The 15,541-nt window shown below is 51.8% G+C and overlaps 4 protein-coding genes across 4 annotated transcripts; 3 read left to right on the top strand and 1 right to left on the bottom strand.

The window, feature by feature from the left end:
• Nucleotides 1–156: 156 nt before the first annotated feature.
• On the bottom strand, nucleotides 157–933 carry Z519_05793 (uncharacterized protein; the record flags this gene model as incomplete). Its single annotated transcript, XM_016763533.1, has 1 exon — nucleotides 157–933. The coding sequence occupies one exon, from the start codon at nucleotides 931–933 to the stop codon at nucleotides 157–159; it is 777 nt and encodes a 258-aa protein (XP_016619857.1).
• Nucleotides 934–1,642: 709 nt separating this feature from the next.
• On the top strand, nucleotides 1,643–3,946 carry Z519_05792 (uncharacterized protein; the record flags this gene model as incomplete). The annotated part of the gene is made up of 2 exons (XM_016763532.1): nucleotides 1,643–1,673; nucleotides 1,737–3,946. The coding sequence occupies 2 exons, from the start codon at nucleotides 1,643–1,645 to the stop codon at nucleotides 3,944–3,946; spliced, it is 2,241 nt and encodes a 746-aa protein (XP_016619856.1).
• A 1,956-nt stretch (nucleotides 3,947–5,902) lies between these two features.
• Nucleotides 5,903–9,827, top strand: Z519_05791 (uncharacterized protein; the record flags this gene model as incomplete). Its single annotated transcript, XM_016763531.1, has 6 exons — nucleotides 5,903–5,992; nucleotides 6,047–6,077; nucleotides 6,133–6,687; nucleotides 6,745–9,138; nucleotides 9,191–9,286; nucleotides 9,337–9,827. 6 exons carry the CDS (start codon nucleotides 5,903–5,905, stop codon nucleotides 9,825–9,827), a joined length of 3,657 nt encoding a protein of 1,218 aa, XP_016619855.1.
• Nucleotides 9,828–10,822: 995 nt separating this feature from the next.
• On the top strand, nucleotides 10,823–15,379 carry Z519_05790 (uncharacterized protein; the record flags this gene model as incomplete). The annotated part of the gene is made up of 1 exon (XM_016763530.1): nucleotides 10,823–15,379. One exon carries the CDS (start codon nucleotides 10,823–10,825, stop codon nucleotides 15,377–15,379), a length of 4,557 nt encoding a protein of 1,518 aa, XP_016619854.1.
• Between the last annotated feature and the right edge of the window lie 162 nt (nucleotides 15,380–15,541).

The raw sequence follows: 15,541 nt of genomic DNA, 5'->3' as shown, positions 1-15,541 counted from the left end.
GACTCTGCGTCCTGCCTCATTCTCAATCTACCGGTTCCAATGCCCTCATACTTACTGTTTTGACCGGAAACTCGTTCGCTAGATCTCCGAGATTTCGCAGGGTCATCTACAGAATCGTCTAGACTAAACGGATCGCGGATGAGGCAATGAAAATTGCTAGGCGGCGAAGTGCTTTCGTTTTCTGTTGTCTTCAGCCACCACTGGCTTCTTGTCTTCTTCCAGCTTGACCGCTGGCTTCTCGTCTACTTCCGGCTTCACTTGAGTTGGGGTTTCCCATGTCGCTTTGTAACGGTCCCACAGCTCATCCACGGATTCCCCAAACATGGCAGCCCAAAAGCTTTGCTCATGATACTTCCCTCTTCGCATGAATTCGTTCATTAGACTCACAGTGCCAGGCCTTTGTAGTGACTCAAGCCACTCAAGGAACCACGCGGTCTTTTGGTAGCCCTCGTCCCATTTGCGCCCTCTGTTTTCGGGCGACTTATTCCAATGCGGTGGGGAAAGGCCAGCCTTCAAGCGGACGAAATCTGCGATGCCCTCAATGAGCCCGCCTGGGGCGGTACCCTCGCAATCGTGTTGGAAGCAGTGAACCATCTCATGGGTGATGACCCCGGCAATCTCGTGGCGGAGTCCTGCCGCGTCTTTCCGTAACGATAGACCGTGAACGTAGTCGAGGGACAGATGAATCTCCTTGTGGAGGTCATCCAGTGGCAATCCCGTGGTGTAGGCAACTCCACCCATGCTGCGCAGGACCACCGTGACCGATCTGACTTTGGGGATGTCGCCCGAGCCGCAGGGGTGGTACAAGCAGTCCATGACATGCTCAATGGCTCGAGTCAAATAGAGACCTCCATCTAGGCAGCTACAAGCCACTTGGGCAGCTGGGTGACCAATGTCGTCGAGGTGAAGGCGGAGGAGGGGCTTTGGGGGCATGTTGTTTTGGTGGTAAGATAAAGGCAGGGGCGGTTTCAATGGATTTGCCCTCCTGTGTAGGAAGCAAGTAAGAGATGGAGATATTAGATGGAGTTTGATGAAGACAGTTCTCGCAGTTGATCAATGGTTGACCAGCTGAAAGTTCTTGGTTGGCCATATCGCGCCGTTCCAAAAGGGGTTTTGAGGGGGTGGGCAAGGAGCGGCAAGGCGGCAAGGCGACACCATCTGCAGCTTCTGATTGGCTTGCGCGCCAAGCACAGCCGATCAAACTTCCGCCTGCCGCTCCGAGTCAGTTCGCCTTGTTGCTTGCCAAAACATCAACACAAAGTCACCGTCTTCATCTTCTCCTCCTCCAACCTTCTCGCCAACAACGTTTTCTCAACCTTTGGAACCGTCGTTGATATCCATATCCATGAACAACAAGACCCTCTATCTCAAATACCCTTGCCACTGCCCTACGCCCTGATCAGGTACGTGTGAAATTTTCATATATATTTCCCAGCTGGCCCTTCTCAGTCCCGTGGACACTTCTCCAACACATTCCCATGTTCAAGAGATCACAATTGCTGCTGTACGCCATTCGATTCAAACTACCTGTACTGAATTGCTTCATTGCTCTACCTTGTTACACTGCTTTAAATCACTATTCTCCCACTCTATCTTCCAATTCGTGCAAGAATACCATTGGGTATCTCGCAAGTGGGACAATATGGCGTTCTTCTGTGACCACATGACCTTCCGTATGCCGCTACTGTCGCTATCTAGTTGGGTTGTTCTTCATTCGCTGACATGGTCTTGTATAGTCAAGGCTACTACTGCCAATACATTCAACTACACAGCCAAGAAGGTCAATACAGCCATCCCTGCTATCGGAAAAGCCGTCTATTTTGCCATTGCAGGCGCTAGAGCCAAAATGCTCGGCAAAACTTATGCTGATGTGCTCAACTTCCTGCATTACGAATTCACCCTTCCAGAGACCGAGGAAAGCTGGAAGAAGCGACAGGATCTTCTCGCCGAGCTCTCGGACATCTTCGAAAAGCGCAAAGAAAATAGCGCCATCCCAAACGACTTTGTCCAAAAAGTCAAAGCCGTCTTGCCTCACATCGTCACCACTGCCGGCTCTGAGCGTACCACTCTGTCTGCTCAAGCCTGCCGAGCTCTCTCAAACATTGCAAAGCACCTCGAGACCCAAATCCAGCCGCAACTCGATCTCCTTCTTTCTGGTCTCATTGTCATCTGCGGTTCGACCAAGACGGTCAATCAGAAAAATGCCAATGACGCAATCGTCAACATCTGCAAACATGCTGGTTACAGCCCTCGGTTGTTCTATCACGTCTGTTCTGCATTCAAAGATAACCGCATCCCTCCCCGCACCTATGCGCCCGAATGGCTACGCATCCTCATCGAAACCTATCGCACTCAGATGGACCGCGAGAAAGATGCTCCTGCATGTGAAAAAGCCATCCTCCAAGGCCTCACAGATGGACAAGTCAAAGTGCGCGAGAACAGCCGTGCTGCCTTCTGGACCTTCCATTCATACGACCCACGAGGTGCCCGCAATATCATGAATGGCCTCAACACTCATGCTCAAAAGGCTTTGAAAGCCGATCCACACAACCCAGACAAATCTTCGGCCACTGCTGCCCAAGCTAATGCTGTTCCAAGACCAAAGTCGGCGCTTGCCTCTATCAAAGCTCAGAACAAAGAACGCATGGCTCAGAGCCAAGAGTCGTCGCAGCAACGTGGCTTGACCCCTGAACCGATCAAATCCGACGACTTCAAACTCTTTGGTACCATGGAGGACGTCGAAAAGAAGCCGAGTCTTCTCTCAGCCCCTGTCAGGAGACGCATCGTTGCCACTCCAATGCCTTCAGTCAACAGTGTTCAGCGTCCTGAATCTCGCGGCCGAGCTGTAACGTCGGCGTCCTCCGTCTCGAAAGACAACACCATTAATGTTGTCCCAGAAAGTGTCCTCAAATCCAGCTATGAGACAATTAAATCCGACGGCAAAGAAAATGCCCTCAAATCCAGCTATGAGACAATCAAGTCCGATGGCAAAGAAAATGCCATGGTGATTCGTCCACGGAAAAAGCGATCTCCAAAGAGATCACCTCGGCGTTCTCCCGAGCGAGATGGCCTTGCCTCCGAGAAAAAGACCCTTTTGATGGCCATGGAGGCACTTCGACGTTCCAGTCTTGATGCTCTCGGCTACCGCAGGCTCAGGAAACTGATTGAAGAAAACCCTGGTGTTTTGATCACCAAGCACTCACAGTTCAACGAACTCTTTGAACTCCTCATCAACAACATGGTGTCGTTGGATATGATCACCGAATCCCGAGATAAACGCGCCACAAACCTCAACCATCCAGCTTATAACACACACACGATTCTCATAACGTTGGTCCATCTCTTCCAACAATATCCCCAGTGGCCTGAACCACAGCCTGGAATGACACTTTCCGCACTACTCATTGCTAGATGCAACCACAGCTCCTCATATGCATCTGTGCTTTCGGCTATCGACGACGGTGCCTTTCTTCTGTGCAGTCACACGCAGACTGTTCTCCCCACGATCGATGCCGTCCTCGACACGCTCGAACAGATTGAGTACATCATTACTACAAATGATCCTATTGTTACCCCCAAATCAACCGATACTATTTTTTACAACAGCCTCCAGAGTCTTGCGTCGGAGTTTGGCCCGGAAAAGTCTCGCTTTGCAAACAGGCTCCCTATCATTATGGACTTCGGCTTGAAGATCCTCAATGCTCTCCTCATTCGGCTTGTTTCCTGCAACGAAACTCTCTACGAGATCCAAGAGGATCGCCTCGCTGCGTATGCCGAACACCTTCTCGCCAGCTACACATCCATCATCAAAAGAGCTGTCATGAACTTTTGCATCAATCTTCATGCTGTCATCAAACCCGAAGCCAGATTCTACAAGTACTTCAAGAAGGAGTCGGACAAGAACCTGATTCATTATTATGTTGACGTTGCTGGAACATCTTATTGAGTGATGCCCCCAGAGTGTTATTATTATTATTATTATTATCATTACTAGTATGGAGGATGGGGTCGGATTCATTTCTGGAGTTCAAGGGACAAGGTGGAGGGAGGCTTTCTCCTTTTGCAGCGAGTGCTTTTGTATTATTATCATTATCATCAGCATCATCATGAAGGTCACTGTCGACGACGTCTTACGAGCAGTTGCTGGCATTGCACAGAAACCCAGGGATTATGTCCACTGGATCTTGGTAAGTGGCGTTCTCTGGGAAGAGTGGAATTGGGCACGGCAATGGATAGAGAGAAGATGAATTCTAATCATTTCCAAAATTGCTTCTTCGCTTTTCGCCAGCGTACTTTTGGTGGCCCCCATCCTGATCCCACAGTCACCTACTACACGAAAGTCTAGGTAGTAGTTCTTACTGCACGTAGCAGATCAGGCTGAAGCGACCCAACCCTGAAGTCAGGGGCTGTGCCAAGTGAAACAGTAGATTTCTGCACGCGGCCTGGAGTAATCTGCCATGGTGGTGTCACACAACCTGAAGGCTAGAATCTGACCCATCAGTGCCAGCGACGTAAGCAATTCGGAGATAGCAGGAGTGGGCTCGTTGTTCAACAGATTGGTCTCCACGCCGAAATGAAGACGGGTTACATATGCTGAGAGGTAAGTATGTAGGAGTAGTTCTCATCAGCGCCCCCCGAGTTCCCAGGGGACTGCCGTCCAGCTCCTTTGATCGATCAGCGAACGGCGTGACAGTAGTCGGTGCGTATGTGATTGCGCATTGCATCTCGCATCAAAACCCCCCTGAGACTCCAGATGAAGGTTCACCAGATTTTCTGACTGTGTTGACGCTAGGTCACTAGTCATTTCGCCATTGAGTGCGACTACTAAAAATGCTCCGGTGGTTCGAGTCGATCCAAGCGATCAAAAGCGATCACGCAGGACTAGCAATAACAAGAGCCTAGCTGCAGCAACGCCACTACAGCACCATGGACATGCGCAACCTCACTCGTTCGATTGCACCTGCAGGTCTTTTTAGCGGGGCACTTGGGTATGCGTCGTCCACTAGCCTGGCCACCTTTAACTGGATGGGGGCCCTTAAGTCTCCTGAGCGCCCACTAACAGTTGCGCCCAGGGCACAAACTGCACGAGCACGTTCAACCAAATAATGCACACGGACCCTGGAGGGCCACTATTCCCCCGAAAGACATCTGAACTCTGTGCAAACTCCCAAGCAACGTCTTCAGCACCACCAAACACCTCCTCTCGTTTTCCCACAACCAGAAGCTGGCCCCCCATTGACAGCATCTGCCTCCTTCTATGCGCCCTTGTCATTCACCAAGTTCGACACCTGCTGTACGCACCCTATTACTGCCAGCAGTTCTACCGTCATGATTCTCCCGTCACCGCCATCGATCCGTTTGACTTGACACGATCCTGTCACCTGGCTGCTGTCTGCGCAACCACATCCACTCTCTCACTCTCTCACCTTCCTCCGCCCGGCCTTGTCTGCACGAGCTGAACCTCCACAATCCTTAAAAACTTGTTTACCTTCGTTCTCTACCCTTATCCTTGTACGACCACAGAGATAGTCTGCTGGAGCATCTTCACCTTGATCTTCGAAGTTCCCAACTACTCTCGTTGGCTTATTGGCCACCAACGCAAAAGAAAGACCATACACCGATCCTCCGCCACGGCACGAACGTCGATTGTCCCTCTAGTTTGGCCGAATCAGTGTTGCAGCTGCAGGCAGCACACGACCTTGCCCATCAATCAGAAGGATAAAATAATTCTGCCAGTTGTACAATGTATAGGACTTGACCGTGTTCGAGCTTTGTTTGCAGCCAAAAAGTGGGATTATTAATGCTATACAATCATACTGTCTCTCTGAACCGGCGATCTCATGTGGACGTAAGCCCGCCATATGTCGACAATCTGCAGTAAATACCGAGATCAGAGGACATAATGGCCACCGCGATGGAATCCCCTGTGGCCTTTCCCGACTCCCCCATGGACCCAGATGACGCCGCCTATCCTTGTAAGGGTTGTGGAAAGGTGAGAGTTCTCCAAGTCTACGGTCAGACAAACAGCTGACGAGAGAGAAAACAGATCCTCGAGGAAGGCAAAGCATTCGAGCTCGGTAACATGGCACTGTCCCTTTTCGTGGGAACAATCTCGTGACTGACATCCTCAAGCTGGGAATAGATGGCACATTCACTGCTTTGCGTGCAATACTTGTGGTACCCTCCTCGATTCTGACGCAAATCTGCTTCTCCTGGGCGACGGATCTTTGATATGTAACAATTGCACCTACAGTTGCAGCAATTGCGGAGACAAGATTGAGGACCTGGCAATTCTCACCGGAGATCAGGCCTTTTGCGCCAATTGCTTCAAATGCAGAAACTGCAAGAGGAAGATCGAAAATCTACGTTATGCCAGGACGTCACAGGGCATATTCTGCATGGACTGCCACGAGGCTCTTATGGCCAGGAGACGCAAAAAGACCGCTAAGAACACCGCACAGCGCTCCAAAATGTCAAACAACGTCCAGCTCGACAAGTCGTTGCCTGCAATTCCCCCCCCAGAGGCCAGGAAGACTACCTACATTCCGGAAAGCCAGTCGTCTCCCTTTCCCGAGGTTTACGCAGAGCCCCCTGCAGCAGGTGCCCCCTCTGTGAGTAAGACGGTCAGCGAACTGCAAGCAGACTCGGACTCGAGGCCATCCACATCGGATCAGAACCATGCGCGTGGTAAGAAGCCCATCTCCAAGCCTCGTGGCTCGCATGCTAATCCTGGTTTATTTCCAGATATGCTCACGTTACCCTCAACCACCTTCCGCAATAACCGACATTCAATGATGTCGCAGCGATCAGATCTCTCAGGAGGAGGCGAAGAATTCTTGATACCGCTTGCCTTTGACCCTACCCCGCAACCTGCAACGCAGTCCCCTAGCATTCCAAACCAAATGATTCAGAAATCCGTCGAAGAGAAGCCAACCGATTATTTCACCAGCAAGTCCACCGCTCCAATACCCCAGTCGCAAATTTCCAAATCCAATACATCAAGTCCCCATATCGCCTACCAAGAGAAGGGCCGTCTACCCTCAAGAGAAGCTGTTGAGCAAAGCCGCAGAGGAGCAAATCTGAGCATATCTGGCTCTGCCACAGTATCGCCCTACATCCCGGTGGAGCGGCCTAAGAAGTCAGAGGGTTCACCTCGTTTATCGCAGATTGTTCACTCCAACGAAGCACAACACAACGAAAGATTCAAACTTCAAGAAGCCCCTAAATCCAAGAAGTTCTCCGCATCGACCCCGGGCTCACGTTCAGAGGATTCAACTCCCAGAGCCGATGCCCCTACAGATCCTTTGGAGCAGCTTGCCGCCAAGACATTGAATGTCCCGGACATTGGGTCACCATCAGACCACGACTACTCGACGCCCCTGCTGTCGAACGATTCAAGTCCAGCTTATAGTGGCTCACACGAATCTCCCAAGCCGGCACAATTGCCCGCGACATCGATCTTACAAAACCTCCCCAAGCGAGGCGACTCTTTGGACAGCGCGAAGCGGAATCGAACGATACCTAGGAAAGAACTGGGCACTGCGGCAAATATTGGGCCTCCGTCTGGCGGAAGCCTGGTGAACAGCGGCTCGTCCACTCCCAAAGCGCCAGCCGATCTTGCCAAAGCCAATGGTGGAAAGATCATTTCTGGTCCTATAAGTTCACCGAACTCAAAAAGTATCTTCGATACGGGAGATGATTCTCTGATTCAAGATCTTCAGGGTGTCACCAAGACAGGTAACGAATCTTTCGTGGACCCTCGCATACCTCCTTTGCCACCTTCCGATCACTCAAGGTCGAGAAACGAATCCTTCAGCACCCTCCAGTCCGACAATCAAAGATATGTGGATGGGTTCAAGTCACCAGGTCTACCTAGATATTCAGCGGGCGGAGAATTCACTATGGATGAGGATATGGCCCGGATAATGGGTGGAGAAGAGCCCAGCGCGCATGAATCATTCCTTAGGAGGGTCTCGAATTCTGTTCGCCATGGTCGCAGCTACAGTGACAAAACCGGACGGCTTTCGAGGGACCGCTGGCCTCGATCGCCTGCCATGCCCATCTCGTCGATTGGCCAGGAAATCAGCAGTCCTAGTACTGCCTCACCGGAAAATCGCGATGAACTCGCCTGGTTCAAGAATGAGCTTCGACGTGAGCGGCAAAAGATTATTGAGCGGGAGAAGAGAATAGCTGAATTGGAAATGCAGCTTGACTCGGCCGCAAATATCAAGCAGGTAAACGTCGAGCTCAAGGAGAAAAGATCAACCATAGTTGTTCTCGATACACAAAAAGAGATCGTCATAAGAGAGTTAGAGGTCCTTACGGAGCACCTGGCTGCTGCCAAGCACAGCGGGGAGCCGTTCGACCTTGGCAGACTGAGCAACGTCGTGCTTCGCGAATTTGCAGAGGCATTGGAAAAACTAAAGGACTCGTTCGGGCCTCAGATCGAGGCTTCAATCCAGAAACGAAATGATTTGGTGGATGAGATAGCCAGTCTCACTCAAATGAAAGATAAGAGCTTTATGGAGTTTGAACAGCTGTCTTCGAAGAATGCCCAGCTGGCTGAGCTTAACAATCAGTTGGTACACCAGATTCAAGGCTTGTACAAGGCCAATTCGGGGGCGCAAGCAGATCAGCAAAAGTCGGCCATGAATGGACTTGGAATCTATTCTCACCACAAAGAGAAGTCAAACGTCTCTTTTGATTCGAGGGAGACACGCAACATGTCCACCGACTTGACCAATATAGATTCAGCAAGCACTCTACAAGGTGAAGCAGAGCCTGTGACCGTCATCCAGGGTCCTCAAATGGTGGACATCCGCAAAGGCCAACCAAGGAAGTTTGATTGGAGAAAAGGACAGAAGGTGGCCAAGGGTGTCACGAAAGGTCTGAAAGGGGCGTTCTCCTCAACTCAACAGAACTACAGCCGAGACCTACAGTTTGCGGAGACAGGGGCTTATGGGTCAACAACTGCCGCTGGTCAAGAATATTCAAGTCTGCCGAAGACGAAACCGGAACCTGTCAAACAAAGTGGCTTTGGTTTCTTTAGCACTCAGAAAGTGGCGCCCAAGTCCAACGGTCTGTACGCCGCCCAAGCTAATGCGAGCACACCGTCTTTGCTTGCAGAAGCTGGCGCACGTAAGGAGCTGCCCCTCTGGTTTGATCCTACTCCCGCTAATGATGAAAACAGAGTTGTTTGGCTCCGAGCTCGAGCAACGGGCCGAATATGAGAAGACCACTGTGCCTATGATTGTGAGGAGGTGTGTTGAAGAAGTAGAGTCACGTGGTGAGTCCTGGTCAAAAAGCATTTCTTCTAGCCACGCTGACCCTCATCAGGTATGGATGTTGAAGGCATCTACCGAAAATCTGGAGGCAACTCGCAGGTACAGCAAGTGAAAGACTGGTTCGAGAACCCATCAAAGGAATTTGATCTTTCCGATCCCGACCTCGACATCCACGCCGTTACTTCTGGGTTGAAACAGTATTTCCGACGGCTGCCCACCCCACTTATCACCTTTGATGTCTACGATAAACTGCTCGATACCACGACGATTGAGGACAAAGGGATGAGAGTGGACGCAATGCAACGAGCGTTAGAGGAACTACCAAGGGTTCACCTTGAGACTCTGGACTTTTTGATTCGGCACCTCGCACGGGTGGTTCAATTAGAGAAAGAGAATCTCATGACGAGCATGAACATCGCCGTGGTGTTTGCGCCGACCATCATGCGACCAGAAAGTCTGAGCCGTGAGCTTAGCGACACCAAGATGAAGAATGAGGCGGTGATGTGGATGGTGGAGAACAGCGAAAGATTATTTGGGAAGTGAAGAGCAAAAGAGGCGAACCGCTATATTTCCGAAGCATTGAATAGGGACACGTTTGGATTGGGCTGAGTTCAGGACGCAAAGAGCAAGGCCATCTCTTGCGGCCAATTATGACCACGATACTCTGTGTTTGTACTACATCCATTTCAGCCTGGCGCCGTACGGAAAGGGAAACGGATTCTTGTACGGGCAAGGTGGACAATCTCATCCGTCATTGTCTGTCCAGAATGGAAGAGATGTGTTTGGCTGGGTCTTCTGAATTGCTGTATCTATCGTTTTTCGTTTTCTTTTTTGGGGGGGGGGGGGTTGGATGTGGCGAGATACTGTTGAGGAATGAAAGAGATCGGACAGCAGCCAGGGGATTCAAAGTTCAAGTTACAACTGTGGGCGATCTAAGTGACAAATTGGATTGGGATGGTTGAGACAAGGAGAAGAAAAGACAATACCCGTCTTTTGATGTTGCCTACTGATTATAGAGGGCCTTCTATACACCGAACAAGTACTCGGTACTCGATACGCGGCGCAAGGGAGGCGAAAATGGGGACAAGGTAGAAAGAATATCTGCTGAGTACTTGAACTTGGCACCGAGCCTGGTCAAGTGTTGAACTTGGTAGGTAGGCAGCGTAGGAGGGGCCCACAAGTGGAAAGGCCTCCTGCAACAGCGGCCGCGACCACTAAGCTCCTACTGTATGTCCCCTTAGCCCTACCAAGCCAGGCCTACGGCTTGGGAGCCCGACCCTCGTTTTAGGCTTTCGGCTGGCTCCTCTCCGTGCTCGCCAATGCCATGCGCAGTTCTACACTCACGTCTTTTGGTGCAGAATACGTACACGTCTCGACGTCTGGATGAGGACCTACACTTCGTTTGTGGACGACAAACCGTGGGCAGGCTGTGTTCTTCCATCTGTACATCTAAAACAGCCATGAATCATCTGTCTCCCTCGTCCTCCCTATTTCCGCCCTCTAGAAGATGATGTTGTTAACCTCACTCTCACTCAACGATGAATCAGCAACCACCACAACCTCTCTACACCGGGCCTCGACAGCCTGCGCCCGTCTCTAATGGCGACCACAACTTCTCCCAGCCCAGGCCTCATACGAGGCAGCCCGACCAGCAGGATACCAACCAGTCTCGTGCCGCGCGATTCGAAGATGAGAAGAGGCGCATCATCGACGCCTGCTTCAGCAAGCGAGATCCCGAGGGGATGCAACTCGAGTCATATATCACCCACGTCCGAGTGCTGGAAGATGCTTCATATCCCTCCTCCCCTCCTCCTCCGGACTCTCCTAACTCCAACAAGAAGCACAGGGTCATCCTCGTCGCCGTCCGCCGCTCCGGCAAGGTCAGAGTCCACAAGGCCCGCGAGAACCCTAATGGCTCTTTCTCCATCGGCAAGACATGGAATCTCGACGAATTGACCGCCATCATTTCATACACGGCCCTCGTGCCCGCCAACCCCCAGCAGCAGATGGAGAAGCAGTGGGCATCCAACACGGGCTTCACCGTGTCTCTGGGCAAGCCCTATTTCTGGTCTGCCCCTACTCCGAAAGAGAAGGATTTTTTCATTGCCAGTCTGATCAAGATATACCGAAAGTACACCGGTGGAAAGCTTCCAGATCTCATAGGCTTTGCTTCGCAGGAACTACAACATATCACTGGTGTACCATCGACTCAGAACACCCCTACCTCCAGGACCAATTTCTCCCCGATCGTCCCATCGCCAACTCCCCCGCCTGCTCTAGCTCCGAGCCATCCAGCTTCCGTGCCAGCTCTCAGCACGAACCGGCCACAGTCTCCATATATTGTTCAGCCTCCCCCGAGCCGAGATGGCAATCGAACGGAGCTACAAGACCAAAACAGAGCTTTCAGCCGGCAAGAATATCGCCCCCCGACCAGAGAGATGGCGCGACCACCCTCTCAGGCCGAAGAGCGGCCTTTGGGCTTACCACCTAGACCAACCCGGGGCGCTCTGGTGCAAGATAGCTCTCGCACACAGCCTTATAGCGTTCAGATAAGGCGTGACGAAGCTCGTACGCCGTCGCTGTCCGACAGCCTACAACCGGCCCCGCTGCGACCATCCATCAGTCCAAAGGCTTCTCAATCGTCACTCCAGCGAACCGATTCTGCACTTGAGCCACCGCCTCTGAGACCCAATGGCCCCGGCGTCGCAAAAACCAGTGGTCAAGACGTTGCGGTGAAAAGAGCAGGGCCTATGCAGGGTCAAGATTCAATGAGGGATGCCGGCCGCGGCGAACCATTAAGCAACTCGAGGCCCAGCACGGCAGCGAGCGATCGCAGGACGCCTGAACCGCCTGCCAGCCTCCCAGCTCTTGACTTTGAACTCTTCCCCGAGCGTAAAAAGCCAGCCCCTGCTACAACTGACCTCAAATCCGAACAACCGGCTCCTCCGAGTCAGAATAACAGTGCGTTTGTAACTCCGTTAGGGACACCGACCGCCATCAAAGAGGAGCACTTGCAGCGGAAACCGGATTACTTCGTGAACGACAAGGCCGCGGGGGAGAATAAGCAACCACAAGCAAACGACCTTGTGCCACCGAAGGCCGTGTACAACGAAGTGACTACGACAGAACCCGAAGCTCTCAAGACTGCAAACGAGTCTGTGGCTCCAGAGCCACTGGAGCCTCCAGCCCCTCCGAAGGTTGAAGAGGAGCACCGCCCCGGCCTTGGTCCCATGATCAAGAAGAGATCCGGGAAGGACATCGCGACTCAATTTCGAAAGGCTGCTCTTGCCGCAGGCGCATTCCAACCCCGTCAAGGCGGGGCCGGTGCGCGCTTAAAGGCCATGCAGGAGAAACTCTCCAACGAGCCGGATGGCATCACCAGTGTGGTCCCAGCTCCACTGAAGAGAGGTATGAGCTCGGACGATACGAAGAGCGGAACCCCTGATCTTGCCACTACGGAAGTCGAGAAAGATCAGCCTAAGACTAAACTTGGGCCGGGTGATGCTGTACCACGAGTTCAGATTGAGCGTACGGCGACCTCAGACAGCATTTCTAAGTCAGAAACACCTACGACGAAGTCTATCCCTGTCGAGCCTGAGGGACCGAAGGAAGAAACAAGAGCAGAGTCGCCGGATAAGACCCGGTCAGCTTCGCCACAAAGAAAACGTCGGCAAAGGCTAGAAGCAGAAGTAGAAAAGCACTGCACAGCTTTAGGGATTGATCCGCGGATCACCGAGGGCCGCGGAGCGGATTTGAATGAACTTCTGACAGAATTTGCATGGGATGGGAGGCTTGCAAGTGACCAGATTCTGGAGAATTTCGAGACCGACATTCGAAGGGAGATTGGCCGGGCCCAGGCCAGTGGCTGGCTCGGCCACGTCGAACATCAAGAGAGCAAGGTGCAGGAGCTCGGAAAAGCATTCGAAAAGGCCATCGCTGAATGTGAAGAGCTTGACGGGCTGTTGACGCTCTATGCGCATGAACTCGATACTCTCCATGAAGATATCGAATACATCGAGGCTCAAGGACAAGGACTGCAAGTGCAGACTGCCAATCAGAAGTTGCTGCAGGCTGAGTTGCAAAACCTCCTGAAAATGTTGACAATATCCCCATCAGATCTTCGCGCTTTACAGCTTACGCCTATTGACAACTTTAGGGATATTCAAGAAGTCGAGCACGCATTGACGTTAGTCTACAGCGCAATGGTGATTATCGATCCAGATTTGCGCGAGAATAAACTTCGTCAAGCTACTGCGAACAACCGCACCGGACTGGGAACGAATGCCGAAGCGGACCTCACCAAGATGCGGGCGGTGCGCGAGAAGAAAGAGGAATACAAGCGCGAAAGTATGATGTTCGTCAACCGCTTCAATCAGCACATGAAGGCCATGTTCCAGTTGGCTGAGCAGCGAACAAGTGAGGAAAATGCTAGCGTTAGCATTTCTTCTGGGACCTCCTCCCTCACGCTCAACCTGCGGGCTTATAATGCTTCGCGACAAGAGCTTTGGGTCTACAATGCCATGATGCTTTTCGTACGGGAGGTCAATCAGTACGAATGGCATACATTGATCGGCAGCTACGAAATCAATGTCAAGAGTATCTACCAGGAGCAGTTCCGAGACTTCACCATGGGTCTTAGGAGGACTGCCAGGCACCCCATGGGAGAGGAGCAAGAAATCCTTTTCACGCACCAAGACAAGGAGAAGGCAGAGGAGTCCAATCTTTCTACAGCAGCCCGCAAGCTTACGGTCAAACGCGGCCGGGCAGTCAAGACTCATGCCACGAGACATTCGATTAGCGAAAGACGGGACGGCAAAACCGACGCCTGGGCTGTATTTGACGCTGTGCTTGAGCAACAGGCCACGGCTATTTCGGAAGAACAAAATTTCATCGTCCATTTCTTCCATCTGAACTCGCAGTCGAATGAAAATTTTGCCGAGCTCGTGCAATCTCGGCCGCCTGAACAGCGCAAGCTGCCCAATCTGCAGGCGAAACAGCCTTTCGATCCGGATCGTAATATGGCCAAGATCGTGCAAGGTACCACCGAAGGGATCTACTCATTCTGGCCTACGGACCTCCAAGCGTTGGTGGAATGGGTTTTCAAGATGGATCAATTACAGGGCGTGGGCGTCTTGGTCTCTCTCGAACAGTGCTTGTCGAAGTATGAAGAAACAAATCAAGAATTCATCACTCGGACGGTAAGGACCCTTCACGACAGATTGACCGGTCTTTTCCACAAATTTGTTGAAGAACAAATCAAGGCGATAGAGGAAACCAAGGTGAAAGTAAAGAAGAGGAAAGGGCTGATTTCGTTTATGAGGATCTTCCCAGACTTCATAACAGTGGTCGAAGACATGGTTCCGCAGGAATTCGCCCACCAAGAGTCACTGGAAGTGCGCTTCATCGTCAATGACGCGTACACCAAACTTCTGAAAGCCATGTGGGAATCGCTCAATTTCATCGCCAAAGACAATCCGGTGGCAGAGTCTTCTAGTGGGGCAGCAACAGCACACTCGAACGCACCATTGAGCGGCGATCCAGAAGATAAAGAGGCTTTGAACTACCATATTCTCTTGATCGAGAATATGAATTATTTCGCCGAGGAAGTGAAAACGCATAAGAATGTGGTTCTCGAAGAATGGGTTGAGCGAGCCTCGCGCGATCGACTAGCCCACTTGGCACAGTACACGGATGCCGTGATCCGACGGCCACTGGGGAAGTGGCTTGATTTCCTGGAAAGCACCGAAGCCCTTATGAAGGCGAGCGACTCGTCATCCACGTCCATCGCCAATAAGCCGTCCCACTCACGCAGTGCGGCCAAGAAGATTCTAGGTGGCTATGACGCAAAGGAGGTTAGGAAGGGAGTGGAGACGTTGAAGAAGAGGATCGAGAAGCACTTCACAGACGGGGATGATTCTTCGGCAGCGTCGGAGAGACCAGGAAAGAAGGATTTGATAGGGAAGGTGTTTGAGGAGTGTGCAGTTAGGTACGCCCACGCCTATGACCGGATGAAGATCATCGTGGAGAGAGTTTACGACGGAAGTTTGGAGATTGACTGGAGGAAGGAGGATGTACTCGGGCTGTTTAAGAGATAGGGATGGGTGGAGGAGAGACGCGAATCTGACGAGGGAATTCGAGCAGTGGCCGCCCGAGAAGCACATACCGACTTCAGCCCACTCTTCGTGCCTTTTCCCGGATCATCTGTCACGTTTGTGCGCGGATGTGAGAACGAAGGGCGGAAGAGGACAAATTCGGAT

The sequence above is a fragment of the Cladophialophora bantiana genome (assembly GCF_000835475.1).
Source record: "Cladophialophora bantiana CBS 173.52 unplaced genomic scaffold supercont1.8, whole genome shotgun sequence".
Classification (NCBI taxonomy): Eukaryota; Fungi; Ascomycota; class Eurotiomycetes; order Chaetothyriales; family Herpotrichiellaceae; genus Cladophialophora; species Cladophialophora bantiana.
The sequence above is the reverse complement of the archived record's forward strand: the minus strand, read 5'-3'. Positions and strand labels throughout refer to the sequence as shown.